General features: G+C 44.2%; 1 protein-coding gene across 2 annotated transcripts in view; it reads left to right on the top strand.

Annotated features, from left to right (window-relative positions):
* Positions 1-515: 515 nt before the first annotated feature.
* The window catches only part of Golgb1 (golgin B1), a 48,253-nt gene continuing 31,643 nt past the window's right edge, over positions 516-17,125 (top strand). The window contains exons 1-9 of one of the 2 annotated variants that reach the window (XM_051149884.1): positions 516-620; positions 1,726-1,878; positions 1,994-2,146; positions 5,393-5,518; positions 8,245-8,370; positions 10,196-10,318; positions 11,784-11,897; positions 14,060-14,462; positions 15,996-16,111. In XM_051149884.1, coding sequence (XP_051005841.1) covers positions 516-620; positions 1,726-1,878; positions 1,994-2,146; positions 5,393-5,518; positions 8,245-8,370; positions 10,196-10,318; positions 11,784-11,897; positions 14,060-14,462; positions 15,996-16,111 — 1,419 coding nt within the window. Of the gene's footprint in view, positions 621-1,725; positions 1,879-1,993; positions 2,147-5,389; positions 5,525-8,244; positions 8,371-10,195; positions 10,319-11,783; positions 11,898-14,059; positions 14,463-15,995; positions 16,112-17,125 lie in introns of both variants that reach the window. The other variant, XM_051149885.1, reaches the window with a different exon arrangement.

The following is a 17,125-nucleotide window of genomic DNA, read 5'->3' on the forward strand; positions in this document are numbered from 1 at the left end:
ATCAGGAAAGGATATATCGGGAGAAGTAAAACTTAAGATTTTTTCTTATAAATAGAACTATGATAAAAGGGTATTAAAGACAGTCTTTAAGCAGGGTGGTGGTGGTGCACACTTTAATCCCAGCACCCGGGGAGGCAGAGGCAGGTGGATCTCTGTGAGTTTGAGGCCAATCTGGTCTACGAAGGGAGAGCCAGGATACCCAGGGCTTCGCAGAGAAAACCCTGTCTTAAAAACAAGGGGACAGGGACAACCTTTAAGATGTACTTGACAATTATGTCCTTGCATTTATTTCTCAAATTGATCCTAGTGACCATGCTTATAATATGGCACCTGAGCAGGACAGGGTGTAGCTACACTGCACACACCACACTGTGACTGCAGTCACAGTCTCCTCGTTTCTCATAGATGATATGGGTACCAGTGTCTAGCAGCACCTGTCTGTTTGCTCACTCTCCAGCAGCCTGTGTCTGTTTTTACTGATCCACTGCATTTTCTTTTCTGTCTCACCCACAGAGATGCTGAGCCGATTATCTGGATTAGCAAATGTTGTTTTGCATGAATTGTCAGGAGATGACACTGACCGGAACTTGTCAGCTCCCTCAGAAGCCGTGAGTACCTCTGTTGCGTCCAAACCAACGAGACTTAGGTTCTGTGCTCTTCTGTGGACAATAACTTTGGCTGGAAGGATGTGAGCAGCTGTCCCGCTGCGAAGCAGAAGTGATGACATTTTAGAAAAAAAGTTACGACTCTTTAAACGAAACTGTGCTGAGATTGTCAGCCCGAGAGCTGCGTGGATGGAAACCAAGTCTAGATGAGCTTGGGAGGCTCTGCTGTCTGCGTGGTTTGTTTAAGAGCCCACTGTCTAAAGTTAAAGTGATTGTCCTCCCCTTGCCCCTCCCCTTCCTCTTCCCACTCCTTCCCTTTCTCCTCTTACTCCTCCCCTTGCTCCTCCCACTTCTTTTTAAGACTATACCATGGGAAAGGTCAAAGAGTAAATGGGGGAACTGGAGCACCATTTGTGCCTGAAAACATGTTCTATATGTTCACCCTCCACTTTCCCTTACTTTGCATTGTGACTTCCCACCCTTAGGAGTCAAAAGAAGCCCCATAGCTTTGTGAAAGGCAAGCAACAAGCCAAATGGTTAAGGAAGGTGTTTTTTTTGTTTTTGTTTTTGTTTTTGTTTTTTTTTTTCAACTTTCAAGTGATGTCTTTTACTTTTGTTTTGCTTATTTTGTCTGAAACAAGGTCGCACATATCCCAGGCTGGCCTCGAACTTGCTGTGAAGCTGGTCAGAGATGACCATGGACTCCTGATCTCCTAGCCTCTGTCTTCTGAGTGTTGGAATCTGAGTTGTGTGGCGCCTGCCAGTTGATGCGGTGCTGGGCACTGACACTAGGCCTTTAGTGACGTGAGGCATTCGCTCTGCCAGCTGAGCCACATTCCCAGCCCTCAGCTCACCTTTGCTTTTAAATGTTGGGTTCTTCCATGTAATAGCATGTGACCCTTGCCTCCCTTTCTTTACTTTCCTCTTGGAAAAAATTAGAATAGTAAAACTTTAAGTTAAACAAAATTCTTACTACATTGGAATGGTGAGGATAACTGTTATTAGATTGGTTAGGACTCTGTCTCTAAAGAGAGGAGTCGAGCAAAGGGTGTGGTGAGGTTGTGGGAATTCCCGATGGTAGTTGATGATTTTCCCTATGCCTTTCCCCCGTAAATACCAGGAATTACCCCAGGCATCTGACATGGAGTTCAATGACAGCACACAGGAGGATGCTCTGGAGCGCCTGGCCGATGCCGAGAAGTTAGTGGTGGAGCTAAAAGATATTATTAGACAGAAGGATGTTCAACTCCAGGAGAAGGAGGAGGCTCTGCAGGTACCACTGTCCGGGCCATTTGCTGAGCATGTGGCTGCCTGGCGGAAGAAGTGAGTTGTGTGTGTGCTAGGAGGATGGAGAATTCACAGTTATTGTCTTCCTTGCTCTGTGGCAGGAGGAAAGAAAATCTGCTGAAAACAAAATTAAGAAAATAAAACTTCACGCAAAGGCCAAGCTCACGTCCTTGAACAAACACATAGAAGAGATGAAGGCACAAGGAGGGTCCTCCTCTCCCACAGAACCCCAGGCAGAGGAGCTGCTCCCCAAGGTATGAGGTCTGGGTTTAGACTTGGTGGGTCCTGAGCCAGGAGCCTTCGAACACAGGGCATCTGCACTGAGCACAAGCGCAGGACTGCTGCCCTTCCCTGAGGCCTGTGCTTTGCATGTGCTCAAGGACACATGGGGCAAGCGAAAGGCCCACAGGAAACGTGGGCTTGGGTTGGCAGCTGCTGCCCAGGCTGCCAGAATTGTAAAGAGCTGACAGGAAGAAATAAGCGCTGAAGTGAGGCAGAGAGGAGAAACGCATACCTTGTGGGTGAGATTGATTATTGGTTAGACAGTAAAGACTGTGATCGCTAAGATTTTGCCCCTGCTCTGAGATCCTGCCATTCCCTCAACTGATACAGAATATTCTCTATTTCTGTAAGCAAATAATGGTGGATTAATGCTTCATGAACTATGGGCTGAGTAGCCTGGATCACCCTGGTGTCCTGTAAAGAGACTCCGTCCATGTATGGCTGCCACCACAAAGCAGTGTCTAGGCAGGGTGCAGAGGGAGCAGAGCTGTCTGTAGGGAGTATGGTGGTGTCCCAGCACACATTCTTTTCAGCTTTCTGTTCAGAGTCACAGTTGGGGATCTGTTTAGAGAACAGAAAATGTCGGAGGTTTTGAGCATTTGTGCAGATAACTCGGAGGCAGGTGTGCCACTACACACCATGGTTACAACTCAGTCTAGACTTCACTCAGCAGGGACATCTTTTAATTTTCTTAACTGGTCTGTTGCATTCTTTGACTTACTGTATTATTATTCTTCTCAGAAATGTTAGTTCATGGGGAGGGGCGGGGCGCGGGTCAGGGTCAGGGTCAGAGCCACAGCCTTGAAGGCCCTTGTTACCTCCCAGTGCCCTGCCTAGTTTTGCCCTTCCGGGAGGATGGCTCAGAGGACGTCACTTTTCCTTGTTTGCTCTGGGGCTATAGCTCAGTGGAAGAGCACCTATAGAGAGAGATAGGAGGTAAGAGGAAGGTGTCAGGTCCCTTGCGGCTGAAATAACACATGTTTTGTGGATCTGGCATCCAAACCTCAGGCCTCATGGTTGTAGAGCAAGCTTTCGTAAACTCAGCTATCTTTCCAGTCCAGAATTCATGGCCTTATGTTATTTATTTTTTCTTGCTCCTGTCATTTCAGTTTTGTTGCTGTTTGTTTTAGGTAGGTGTCTGTGTACGTAGTTCTGTCCTTTTTGGCACTCTAGACCAGGCTGGCTTCTAACCCAGAGAGACCCTCCTGCTTCTGCCTCCTGGGCTCCTGCACCTGTAATGAAGCAGTAATTAAATGTCTGCAAAGGGCAACAGTGTAAAAGATGCAATATGTATTAATTGTAACTTTAAGTAGTGGGAATTCCCGAGGGTAGTTGATGCTTTTTCCTGTGCATTCCTCCCCTAAATACCAGGAATTACCCCAGGCATCTGACATGGAGTTCAATGACAGCACACAGGAGGATGCTCTGGAGCGCCTGGCCGATGCCGAGAAGTTAGTGGTGGAGCTAAAAGATATTATTAGACAGAAGGATGTTCAACTCCAGGAGAAGGAGGAGGCTCTGCAGGTACCACTGTTCGGGCCATTTGCTGAGCGTGTGGTTAGGACGGGTCATCAGCTCCGAGTGTGAGAGGATCTGGTTCTTAAATAGCGCGCTGCCTGGCAGAAGAAGTGAGTTGTGTGTGTGCTAGGAGGATGGAGAATTCACAGTTATTGTCTTCCTTGCTCTGTGGCAGGAGGAAAGAAAATCTGCTGAAAACAAAATTAAGAAAATAAAACTTCACGCAAAGGCCAAGCTCACGTCCTTGAACAAACACATAGAAGAGATGAAGGCACAAGGAGGGTCCTCCTCTCCCACAGAACTCCAGGCAGAGGAGCTGCTCCCCAAGGTATGAGGTCTGGGTTTAGACTTGGTGGGTCCTGAGCCGGGAGCCTTCGAACACAGGGCATCTGCACTGAGCACAAGTGCAGGACTGCTGCCTTCCCTGAGGCCTGTGCTTTGCATGTGCTCAAGGCCACACGGGGCGAGCGAAAGGCCCACAGGAAACGTGGGCTTGGGTTGGCAGCTGCTGCCCAGGCTGCCAGAATTGTAAAGAGCTGACAGGAAGAAATAAGCGCTGAAGTGAGACAGAGAAGAGAAACGCATACCTTGTGGGTGAGATTGATTATTGGTTAGACAGTAAAGACTGTGATCGCTAAGATTTTGCCCCTGCTCTGAGATCCTGCCATTCCCTCAACTGATACAGAATATTCTCTATTTCTGTAAGCAAATAATGGTGGATTAATGCTTCATGGACTATGGGCTGAGTAGCCTGGATCACCCTGGTGTCTCGTAAAGAGACTCCATCCATGTATGGCTGCCACCACAAAGCAGTGTCTAGGCAGGGTGCAGAGGGAGCAGAGCTGTCTGTAGGGAGTATGGTGGTGTCCCAGCACACATTCTTTTCAGCTTTCTGTTCAGAGTCACAGTTGGGGATCTGTTTAGAGAACAGAAAATGTCGGAGGTTTTGAGCATTTGTGCAGATAACTCGGAGGCAGGTGTGCCACTACACACCATGGTTACAACTCAGTCTAGACTTCACTCAGCAGGGACATCTTTTAATTTTCTTAACTGGTCTGTTGCATTCTTTGTCTTACTGTATTATTATTCTTCTCAGAAATGTTAGTTCATGGGGAGGGGCGGGGCGCGGGTCAGGGTCAGGGTCAGAGCCACAGCCTTGAAGGCCCTTGTTACCTCCCAGTGCCCTGCCTAGTTTTGCCCTTCCGGGAGGATGGCTCAAAGGACATCACTTTTCCTTGTTTGCTCTGGGGCTATAGCTCAATGGAAGAGCACCTATAGAGAGAGATAGGAGGTAAGAGGAAGGTGTCAGATCCCTTGCGGCTGAAATAACACGTGTTTTGTGGATCTGGCATCCAAACCTCAGGCCTCATGGTTGTAGAGCAAGCTTTCGTAAACTCAGCTATCTTTCCAGTCCAGAATTCATGGCCTTATGTTATTTATTTTTTTCTTGCTCCTGTCATTTCAGTTTTGTTGCTGTTTGTTTTAGGTAGGTGTCTGTGTACGTAGTTCTGTCCTTTTTGGCACTCTAGACCAGGCTGGCTTCTAACCCAGAGAGACCCTCCTGCTTCTGCCTCCTGGGCTCCTGCACGTGTAATGAAGCAGTAATTAAATGTCTGCAAAGGGCAACAGTGTAAAAATTACAATACGTGTTAATTGTAACTTTTAAGTAAGTGACTTGATTCTATTGCATTTTTCAGCAGGATAAGAGTTCTACAGAAGAGGAGATGAACTTAGAGGAAATAAAACATGAACTCCAGGAGAAGGAGAAATTAATTAGCAATTTGCAAGCCCAGCTGGAGCAGGCACAGTCAGAACAAGCCTTACAGGTAGGGGTGAGTCACCTCATTGTTACTCAGCGGAGGTAGGTGGCAAAGGCCTTCTTTTAGACAGGCAGCGGCTGGCTCCCTCAGTCAGCCCGCCCCTCCTTCCCCTCCCTCTCCTCCTCACTTCCATGTCTAGTAATTGATTTAGAATTTGCACTGGTGTGTGGCGTTTGTGGTGGATGTTTGCACATACTCAGTATATTCTTTCTACATGTGATTCACATGTTTTCAGAAACTCTTAATTACAGGATTTACAGTGTTTAATCTGTGCCATTGCTTTTGTTTTCTTTGCAGACTTCAATTTCTGTTAACTTCTATGTTCCCTTTATCTTCAGTATTTATTATTTTTACTGATTCTGTTTTTGATTGATTTTTTAAGATTTTTTTTTCTTAATTTAAGGCATTCTGTCGAGTGTTTTCTATCAGTTTCTTCATGACTTCATGACTTCTTTTTTGAACTGTTCTAATTCTGATTTTCCTTTCATGTCCTGTATACTTTTTTTTAACATTTTCAACTCTGAAATAAGTTATGATTTCTTTCATTCATATTGTCCTATCTTTGTGATGTTGTTGTTGTTGTTGTTGTTGAGACAAGGTCTCGCACTGTAGCCCAGTCTTTTCTTGAACTTTTAGCAGTCCTTGTGTCTTAGCCTCCTCAGTGCTGGGATTGTAGGTATGAGCCACCATACCTGGCCTTGTAAGAATATTATATCATTATTCATTCATTATTACAGTTTTTGTTGTTGTTGTTGTTTTGAGACAGGGTTTCTCTGTGTAACAGCCCTGGCTGTCCTGGACTCCCTTTGTAGACCAGGCTGGCCTCAAACTCAAAACGATCTGCCTGCCTCTGCCTCCTGAGTGCTGGGATTAAGGTGTGCGCCACCACACCCGGCCTCATTTCTTCTTATGTGTGAATGTTTTTGTCTGCATGTATGCACTACATGCATGCTTAGTGCCCATGGAGGTCAGGAGAGGACATCAGATACCCTGGAACTGGACTTACAGATGGTTGTGGGTGCTGGAAGCCAAACCTGAGTCCTCTGTAAGAGCAGCAAGTGCTCATAACCACTGAGCCACTGCTAACCCTTTATATATATATTTCATAGGGTATTTTGACTGGATCCTCTATTCATATTTTTGTGTGAAATTAGTTTCTCTAAACATTTAGATTTGTTTAAGGAAAAAAGTTCATAGACTTTTGTTTTGTGTGGTTTTTGTTTGTTTGTTTTGCTGTTGTACTCAAATATATGGGAGCTAGATTTCTCAGATTTGCAGGTTGCCTCTTCCACCCTTCACTTTGATGTGCACCAGCATGGTCCATCAGTAATAGGCAAACCCTGGAGCCAGCTCACTCTCCATCAACAGGCGCATAAGCTGCAGAATGTCTGCATAGTGACATGCCTCTTGAAGTAAAAAAGGAACTAGTCTGCCTTCCTTTGAACTTCAAACTGTATACTCACTTTTGAATTAGAAATATTATTTAGTTATAATTTAAATAATTAACTTTAATAAACACATTACAGTATTACATGCAAGTTCAGTAAGAAATTCAGTTTGAATAAACTGAATCAACTTGTTGGCGATACTCTGGTCATTACATACCACCTTAGCAAAATCTCACTCAAGGGGCTGGAGAGATGGCTTGGTGGTTAAGAGCACTTGCTGCTCTTGCAGGAACCCAGGTTAGGTCCTCAGCATCTGCATCAGGCCGCCTGTAACTCCAGTTCCTGAGATCTGATGCTCTCTGACTTCCACAGGCATCTGTATACATGTGGTGCACATAACTCATGCAGGTCGCGCATGCACACATACATAGATTTTTTTTTTAATTTATTTATTTATTTTTAGTTTTTCGAGACAGGGTTATCTTGGCTATCCTGGACTCACTTTGTAGACCAGGCTGCCCTTGAACTCACAGTGATCTGTCTGCCGAGTGCTGGGATTACAGGTGTGTACCACCACGCCCGGTGCTTTACATAGACATTTTTTAAATCTTTAAAAAAAAATCTCATTAGATATAACATAAAGTCATGTAGTCAGACCAAAACAAAACTGTATAGAATAAAAAATAATTTTAGTTCAACTTTAAATTTTAGTTAGATAATATTAAAATGAACTCCTTTGGAGGTGTCCCATTTTATGACTTTGTCTACACGGTGTGGTTAGTTGATACCAAATTATGCAGCATATTCATAGAGCCCTTTCTCTGTGTGGTCTCTGTTCTGCTCTTTGTTTGGAGCTGGGCCTCAGTCTTCTGTCTTCACCTTCTGTGTTGAGATCAAAGGCATGTGCACTGTCCTCAACTGTTTTCCATAGTGCTGTAGTTAGAACCCAAGGCCTTGAACATGGAAGGCAGATACTTGCTACCTCCTCTCTGTTATACAGTCTCTAACGCCAAACAAGTCCAGATTTTTGTGGTTTCCCCTTAATTTGTTTGTAGGCAATCCTCCTTTTTATATTGTCAACATTGCCCATGTTTTTCTGCTTACTGTCTAGTCTGTCTCTTTGCCATGTGAGCATTCAAAGAAACTGAAAACAGTGTTGCTATTCCTTCTGTCTTCTCCTGACAAACTTTGGCAATTCAATAATTCTTTAAAATTAGTATACGGAATTCTTTTCGTGTTAAACTAGAAATTAGAATGAAATTCGGTAGGTACTCAAAACAAATGAGAAAATGAAGGAACTGAGAGTGCCAACCCCCTTTGTTTAAGTGAGTATTTCCCCCACAGTTGGAGAAGAGTTCTGCAAAGATGGAGGACTTGGTCCTGATGAAGCAGCAGCTCCAGGAAAAGGAAGAACTCATTAGCACTTTGCAAGCCCAGCTCAGCCAGACACAGGCAGAGCAAGCTGCCCAGGTAGGACGATGGCACCTGTATTATAGTCATGGTATCCAGAGAGTCGTCGTGTGGCAAGTCAGTCCCAGAAGTCATTTTTAAAAGCTTGATGGATAAAAACCTGGTAGCTAGGATGTTGAAGTCAATCTTAGGAGGATGTGGTAGAAGAAATTAAAAGTATTGTAAGTACGGTGAGTGATGCACATCTTACTAGGAAACAGTGGAACACGGTACAAAACCAGAGATTCTGTCTCTTAGGAGTGGGCTTGTGCTGAGTTCAAAGGAGACTGGTAGCTAAACCAAAAGAAATACAAGTTATTAGCTCTATTCTTTCCATAAATTAAAATCTTGCTGGGAAGACACAGTCTTCAAGTTACTTAATGAACATAAAATAAAGAGGTGGTAAACGGTATGACATTGCTTGCTAATGGCTCTAGTAAGTACCGTTCTTCTTCATGCTCATTTCTGAAGCCAGAGTCAGCAGTTTGCACTGTTTATCTGTTTCTTGTCTGACAACCACATAGTTCTCCTTGGAGAACTTTTGGATCGTGACACATTTTTATCCCTGCAGGTCTTTGCACATGGCACACAGCTTATCTTACCTACCAGATATATTAATAATGGAGTTGTCTTCTATCTAGGAATGGCCAACAGTTGTATACACAGAATTATATATCCAGAAATTGGTAATTGTATCCTATTAGCTTCTGTTGAGTCTTTAATGTGTAGCACTCAAAAAAAAAAAAAAAAAAATCAACAACAAAAAACAAAGGCCAGCCAGATGTGGTGGCACATGCCTTTAATCCCAGCACTTGGGAGGCAGAGGCAGGTGGATCTCTGTGAGTTCGAGGCCAGCCTGGTCTACAAAGTGAGTCCAGGACAGCCAAGGCTACACAGAGAAACCCAAAAGAAAAAACAACAACAACAACAAAAACAAAACAAACCCAAAGGCCAAGTGTGGTAAAGGCTAAAGTAAACAGATCACAAGTTTGAGACCAGTGTTGGCTACACAGCAAGTTCCAGACTAGCCCAGGATATACAGTGAGACCCTGTCTCAAAAAATAAAAACAATAAAAGTAACATTAGCATCAAAGTATTTTAGAGAGAAAGTGAACATTGCAGTCGTAGTAGCTTACAGGGAAAATATGGGATTTAAACAAAACCTGAGAGATAGCTAGCACTCTAGACTAAAGTGTTATTCTCATTGGGGAGAAGAGCTGGGACAGGCCGAGAAGAATGAATATATTAAAGGGCAGGCCTGCAGGAAATGACAGCAGGACACAGCTTTCTGGGATGGGGCAGTGGTGTGCCCTTGCCAGAACACCCAGTTCTTTAGTCAAAGCAAATCTTTGAAAACTGTACCAAAAAGAATAGGTTTCTATTTGTAGAGTATCTTGAATAAGTACATGAGTTTTAGTTACTCTTTAGTGGACATGAGGTTCCAGACCTGTGTTTGAGCATGTCTAATACTGAAAGAAGTACCAGGGCTTACAGAAGGTGAACTTCACTTGTATGTTTAATTTTCCAGTCTTTTCAGAATGAAAAACAAAAATAAAAACAAAAAACCTCTTGCATATTTAAATCATTTTAGTATCTATGAAAAATTTTAACTAAAATTATATATGAGTTGATTCTGAGTTTGATAATAGGCTTTTTCTTGTGTGTGGCAATTACTGCTGGGCCTCTTGCTCTTTCAGTGTTCTCGCCCTTGACAGTCAGAGCCAGGGCTTAGGGATCAGCTCCCTGTCACTGCTGAGTGCCCATCTTTGGAGAGTAGGCTGGATGAGTTGCCTGTCAAATCCCCCTGGAGTGTAACTTGTACAGTTTCTCTGGTGTATGTCTTCAGTTGAGTTCCATGCAGCAGGTGGTCCGAGAGAAAGACGCCCGCTTTGAAACACAGGTCCGTCTCCACGAAGATGAGCTGCGTCAGTTAGTAACCCAGTCAGAGGTGGAGACAGAGATGCAGCAGGTGTGTGGCTCAAGCACAGCACAACGACTGTCGTTTTGCTTGATGTTTAATCAAGACCTCACAACCACCCTCCCACCACTGCCCTTCCCCGCTGCCCTCCATGCTGCCTCCATGCGTTCCTTGGCTGCTTCTTGGCGCCCTGTCTTTTGTTGCCTATCTTTTTTTTTTTTGTCTTGTCCTCACTTTCCCTTCTTCCTTATTGCATCAGGTTGGAAGCTGGAACTTTAACGCTTCGTTTACTTGGGAATTCATGTGGAAGTGAGCCGTGGGCTGGCTTCCCTGTCTTCTGCTGACTTACAGCTTACCACTCTTGTTCCAAACCTGATTCAAAACTTCAAATTCATGAAGTCAGTTTTATATTAAAAAAAAAAAAAGGAGATAAAAGATTTTGAAGCCACAAATGCTTTTTTAAATCAGTATTTTTAAAGTTTATTGAGTAGATACTGAAAATTGACTTCATTGTATTGGAGTTTACCATGTACTAACTCACATTGTTTGTACTTAGAATGTAGAACCGGGGAGTAATGAACTGCCTTTTAGTGGTACTTTGTTTGATCTGTGCTTGATGTATGTTTGTATATGTGCAGATGCATGTTTGTGCACACAAGTGTGCATACACACATGTACATGTGTGTGGAGGCCAGAGGACAACTTTGGATGTCATCCTTCCAAGGGAGCCATTGGCATTGTTTTTTTGTTTTTTGTTTTTCACTCCCCTCTCTGAGATGGGGCCTCCCTTCAGCCTAGCTCACCATTTAGGCTAGGCTAGGCTGGTTGGCCAACAAGCTGCAGGAATGCACTCCTCAGATCCCAGATTACATGCTCTCTCCACCTGTCCTGGGTTTTTAACATGGATTCCGGGGGTTGATCTCAGGTCCTCACAAGCCCTTTGCCAACTGTGCCATCTTTTCCAGCCCCTCATCTGTTTGTACTTGAGTGAAAACTTGTACCAAGTGCTAAGCAGTCTTTCAGAATGTACTACCACGTGGAGCTTCAGAGTACACTACTTTGAAAAATAGAATATTGACCGTATATATTGATTTATTTATTCAATGGGTATTTTTCAAGTGCCTGCCCTGTGATTGAAAACAGAAGAGAAATGGGTTTTGCCTATACAGATTGCTCTCTTTTGTAGGTAAGAAATGCATGTTACCTATGCTATTTAGGGACAGGAGAGGAACTATATAGCTTTGAAAGTGAGTGTGTGTCATTTTACCTTACGTGTGGTAGGCTCCCTGATTCAAGGCCTTGCTTGCGTTTGGGTTTGGTTGTTGTCACACTCTAGAGAAGGCATTTTGGAGATTCTCTCGCTGCTGGATGGGCCATGGCATGCTGGTGTCCACTCTTTAATCTTTTATCTTCCATGCTCCGAAACGCAGCCATACAGGTGCACATGACATGTTGGAAGGTAGGCAACCAGTCATCGTATTTACCTGTAATTGTGCCTGAAATGTTTTCTCTCTAGAAGTTGAGGGTGATGCAGAGGAAGTTGGATGAGCACGAAGAATCCTTGCTGGGCCGAGCTCAGGTTGTGGACCTGCTGCAGCGTGAGCTGACGACGGCTGAACAGAGGAGCCAGGTATTGTCTGTGTGCGTGCTGCCCACCAGGGGAGGCCTTGTCTCCATGGTAGGCTGTTGGCCAGCAGGCCTGAACGCCTATATGCTTTCAGAGGGTTGGTGCCATCGAGTCAGTCTTTCCAGCAAACACTCTGTGCTTAACTGGTGGTGACACATGGTAAAACAAACATCGTTCCTTGCCCAAGGCTCTGCCTATTTCTGCTGCTCAGTTTTCTGCTCAATTGAAGTGAACCTGTAGTGCAGTGGTTCCTTCCTGTGTCTTGCGATACTGTATGGTCCCCTGCTTCCCGCTTGGGCCCTCTTACCTGCCTTTGGCTTCTCTGTGCCCTTGTCCCACCATCATCTCCAGGTAGCCAAATCCTAATGCAGAGTTGGTTCCATAGCAACACAGCCTTGGTTTGTTCACCTGGGTGCTATCTGCTGCCCAGCAAAGTCAGCCACACCCTTCCTCCTCAGTGTTCAGCATGCCCTCTTAAGGCAGCTTTCTCTGTAGTGTGGAAGAATGTTTCCCTTCCCTTCATCCACATAAATCCTGTACCTGGCTCTAGGTGACCTCCCTGGGTGTCCTGGGTCCTTTGTGGCACTTACCAGACCATTGCTGCACAGATGGCGGATCTGTGTAACCTTCATCACATTATGTCTTAGTTAATGCACTGTGGATCGTCACAGCTCCCTTATGCAGGGACTGTCAGCGTTCCTTCATCACAGACAAAGACGCAGGCATGGAGAGCTCCTGCACACCCCTGGTTGATTTGGTAGACTTTGGGTTTTCCGCCAGTAAACTAAGGGTAGACCATTTATAGAAAGGAGCTATTGTAGAATTGCATGGAATGGCATATAAAGGGACCTAGGGCTTGGCACACACGGACCATTATGATACCTCAAATTGCTCCCACACCACTGAAGCCATTCTAGAGAACCATGAAGCACCTGTAAGCGCCAAATCTAATCAGTGTCTCTAAGCCTTACTTTATAGACCTTTCTGCAATATTTATTCTTTGATTGTTGGTTACTTTTATTCATTTTTTTAAAAAATAATTTTTTATACATAATCCAAGCTTCCTTGAAATTGTGATTCTCCCATGTGTTGGGATTCTGGGGATATGGTACTTGTCATGTTGTGGTTAATTTAAAGGTGTGACCTAATAAATGTTTATTATTAGGCTATTTTCTAAGCTGCTATCAATCAATAAAAACACACTTGTTAAATTTTAAAATAGCCTTGGTTCACCTGAGACAGGGCAGATATTTCCCCTAAACTACCCTCCATATCTCCCCGCCCCAATCCCATGCCATCTGCTTCTAATAATTTCTTGTTGTTTTTGTTGTTGTTGTTGTTGTTGTTTTGGTTTTTCTACACAGGTTTTCTCTGTGTGCCACCATGCCTGTCTAATTTTTTTTTTTAAGATTTATTTATTATGTATATAGTGCTCAGCCTGCATGGACACCTGCAGGCCAGAAGAGGGCATCCGATCACATTATAGATGGTTGTGAGCTACCATGTGGTTGCTGGGAATTGAACTCAGAACTTCTGGAAGAGTAGACAGTGCTCTTAACCTCTGAGCCATCTCTCCAGCCACCCCACCCCCACCGCCGGCTAACTTCTAATAATTTCTATCAAGCTACCTCCCATCCATAATTCCAAATACTCACTAATGTTCTTCCTCTAAGCCTAATCTTCCATCCACGCCAGCCATATACTTCTTACTTCACCTAACCTGTGGCGGCTGCCTTCCATCTCCTCTTCCTCTCTCATCCCCTTCCAGGATCCTCCTCTGGTCTCTCACTGCTTCCTTTCCCAAGAACCTCTCTGTCTTCCAAATCCCGTGAACCTTAGCCACACCTGTCCCGTTTGCCTGCCCAGGTGTATCATCTCTTTATTGGTCAAACAAGAATACGTTTTTTAGGCAAGGTTACACAGGAATATTTGGGATACATTGAAAGACAGCAAGCAGTAGTTAGCATCAAAATGAACAAATACTGATGCAAGGTAGATATGAGCACAAATGGTCCAAAATGCCTAGGGACAATGGTGGAGGGTGTTGGTCCGTGGGCTCCGTGCCCTGGTGTGGCCCCTAGGAGCGCATCAGTGTTCTCCCTGAATGGAAGAGTGTAGAAGTTGTGAATGGTGGAACTTGATGTTTTGCTTTTGTTTTGTTTTAGGCTCTTTCACAACAATTACAGCTGTTGGAAGCTGAGCATAGTACTTTAAGGAGCAACATGGAAACGGAAAGACAGGAGTCCAAGGTCCTGATTGACAAGTTAGAACTGGAAGTGGCAGAGAGGAAGCTATCCTTCCATAAGCTGCAGGAAGAGATGCACCAGCTCGAGAGAGAGCTGCAGCAAGCCGGCCAAGCCCAGGCTGACCTGGAAGCCCAGTACAACGCTCTGGAGCAAAGGCATAAAGCAGAAATGGAAGAGAAGACGGCTTACATTTTGACTCTTGAGAAGACCGAGCAAGAGCTGCAGTCGGCCTGTGACGCTCTGAAGGAGGACAAGTCGAAGCTGCTGCAGGAAAAGAACGAGCAGGCTGCCGAGTCAGCCCAGGCCGTGCAGCAGCTGCAAGGTCGGTGCTGGGTGCTCTCTGAAGCTCCATCTCTAGCCCGAGTGGGTGTTCTACTCCGGGGCTGTTAGTCACAAGGTCAGAAGGATACGCCTCCTCAGCCCGGTCTGTTCCTTCTGCCTCTCAAGCCATAGTGTTCTTAACATTATCATCTTGATACTAAAAACTGGTCAGCTATGTCTGGGTGCTGAGTGGTTGTGTGTGAGACGCGACTGACCTAAGGAGTGCAGTGACTGACATCGGAGTGGGGTTGCTTGCTGGAGATCTCAGGCCAGATTTAGCTACGCAGAGTAAATTGCAGAAAGTCATTCATAAGCCTAAAGGTAGATCTTCTTGCTTTTATTATAGAAGAAAATTTTCTTTTGAGAAAATTTGTCCTCTAAACAGATTTTATGAAACATTTAAAAATATGTTATTAAAATTGAAAATGACTCTAGAAGTTTGGCATTTTAGAAGTTTATTAAAAAAATTCAGCTCTCTGAACACCAATACTCCCGTCTTACCAGTCTTCTTCAAAATATTAGTGCAGGACAGTAGATAGAGCTATGCATGCCCATGGAAAGAGCTTAGGAGGAATACCTCACAAACAAGTAGCACAAAATTGATTTTCAGGCATAAAGTCTAGAGGGTACAGGGAAATACCTGAGCACATCATCCCCTTCCCTGGACCATGTTCGCTAAATCCTGCTGGGACTTTTCATGACCCACAATCCTTACGTGGAGCATGGAGAACAGAAATATAAATCAATAAAGCCTTTTTTTCTTAGTTTTTTGGTGGATTGTTTGGTTGGTTGGTTGGTTGGCTTTTTTGTGTTTGTTTTTTCAAGACAGGGTTTCTCTGTGTAGCCATGGCTGTCCTGGAACTCGCTCTGTAGACCAGGCTGGCCCTGAACTCAGAGATCTGCCTGCCTCTGCCACCTCAGTGCTGAAATTGAAGAAATGTACCAGCATGCCTGGCTCCACCAAGGCCATTTTTAAGGGGGAAAGGAAAAGGAATATTTTAAATGTCTAGGCCTGTCATTATTAACATGTTAGCAGTTGTGCGTGTTAATGGCGTTCAGTGTGAGAACTCTATACAAACAGTGTGTGTTCACACCCTTCAGCCACCCTCCCTCAAACTTCTTCCCATGCACCTCGCCCTTCCAAGTTCCTAGTGGTCACTATGCTTTCTGAGGCTTTTTTCACTTTAGTTCCTGAAGAGAGGAAGAAAATGTGCAGCCGGCTGGCTTCCGGCATTGAATGTGATGCCCCCGCCCCTTTCAATCCATTTTGATGCAAATGGCAGGATTTCGATTTTTCTTTGTGACTCTACCATTCCATGTGCTTATTTTTCCTTTGAAGGAAATAGTTTACTAAGATGGCCTTTGGTCCAAGCAGGAAGAGATGTCATTGGCACCAGAATCTTAATTAAGGCAGCTGAACTAGTAAAGTTCAAAGGGGTTTCTCCTTCGAGGTTCAGACTGGAAGCAGACTTCACTTCTGTGTAGCTGTTTTGTTTTCCACATATATCACATCTGTTTGTTTTCTTTTCCTTAGATCAACTCCAGCAAAAATCTGAAGAACTTAGCCAATTTGTAAATCAGCCAAACTTGCAACAGCATGAGACAGCATCTCAGACTTCTTTACCAGATGTTGATAATGAGGGCATACAGGTAATTAAATGTGAATTTCTGTACGATCTGTTTCTATGCGCCGCATTGAAGGGTCTGATGAGTGTTATAGACTGTAAATGTGCATTTTCTACCTATGACGTGCTCTTAGGGGTGAGTCTACCTAAATGGAATCCTGGAAGGTGTTAAAGCAACTTTCATACAAGAAGGAGAAGTAACATTTGGGCTTACTAGGACATTTTCCAGAATAGTTTCATACTGAGCGCTCACATCTCTCCTCCAGATCGTGTCCTGACATTGCACTGATGTGTTTGCTTCACTAGTTTTCCCTTTGTCCATCTCTGTCCATCAGTCCATCTTAATGACTCACATATATCACCATAGTCTATTGACACAGGACCTTTTTTCTCCAGATAGTTCAGCATGTGTATTATTGAGTAGATTTCAGTATTTGTTGGTAATTGAGGGATTCTTCTTTCCTCTTGAGGTAAGGTTTTCAGACCATTGAATGCATCAATCCTCAGTTCACCATGAGTACGTTTTGTCAGATGTACTCAGTTGTGGTACCCAAACCTCAGTAAGGTGTAATGTGCTGTCCTCATCCTACAAAGTATCTTCTGTAGCGTGAGCTGTGGTTCCATTTCTCACCATAATTTTGCATGGTTTACTTATAAACATAACTGTGGAGTCTGTGCCCCTTTTTTCTTGTTTTGTGGTGTTTGTATCTATTATTGTATTTATTTTAAATTGTAGAGCAAAAGCAGAGTAAAAGTAAACAAATGGTCATGTTCTAGTAAAATTGTATTAATAAAAGCAAGTGAAAGCCACCTCCCCTCCAGTTTTCTGACCCTTAGTTTCCCATTTCCATCTGGTGCCATTCTGTGTAGAGGACTGCCTTTAACTTTCCTGTGGGTGTAGATGGGATGTGCTGTGCTCACGTGTATGTGTTCACAGGCATGGACACACATCTGGTGATGGGGTCTTAGAACTTGTAGCTAATTATGTTGTTACAACAGCTTTGTAGTTTTTGCCAACTGTAGAACTCTGCGTCGACAG

The sequence above is a fragment of the Acomys russatus genome, chromosome 8 (assembly GCF_903995435.1).
Source record: "Acomys russatus chromosome 8, mAcoRus1.1, whole genome shotgun sequence".
In the NCBI taxonomy this organism is placed as follows: Eukaryota; Metazoa; Chordata; class Mammalia; order Rodentia; family Muridae; genus Acomys; species Acomys russatus.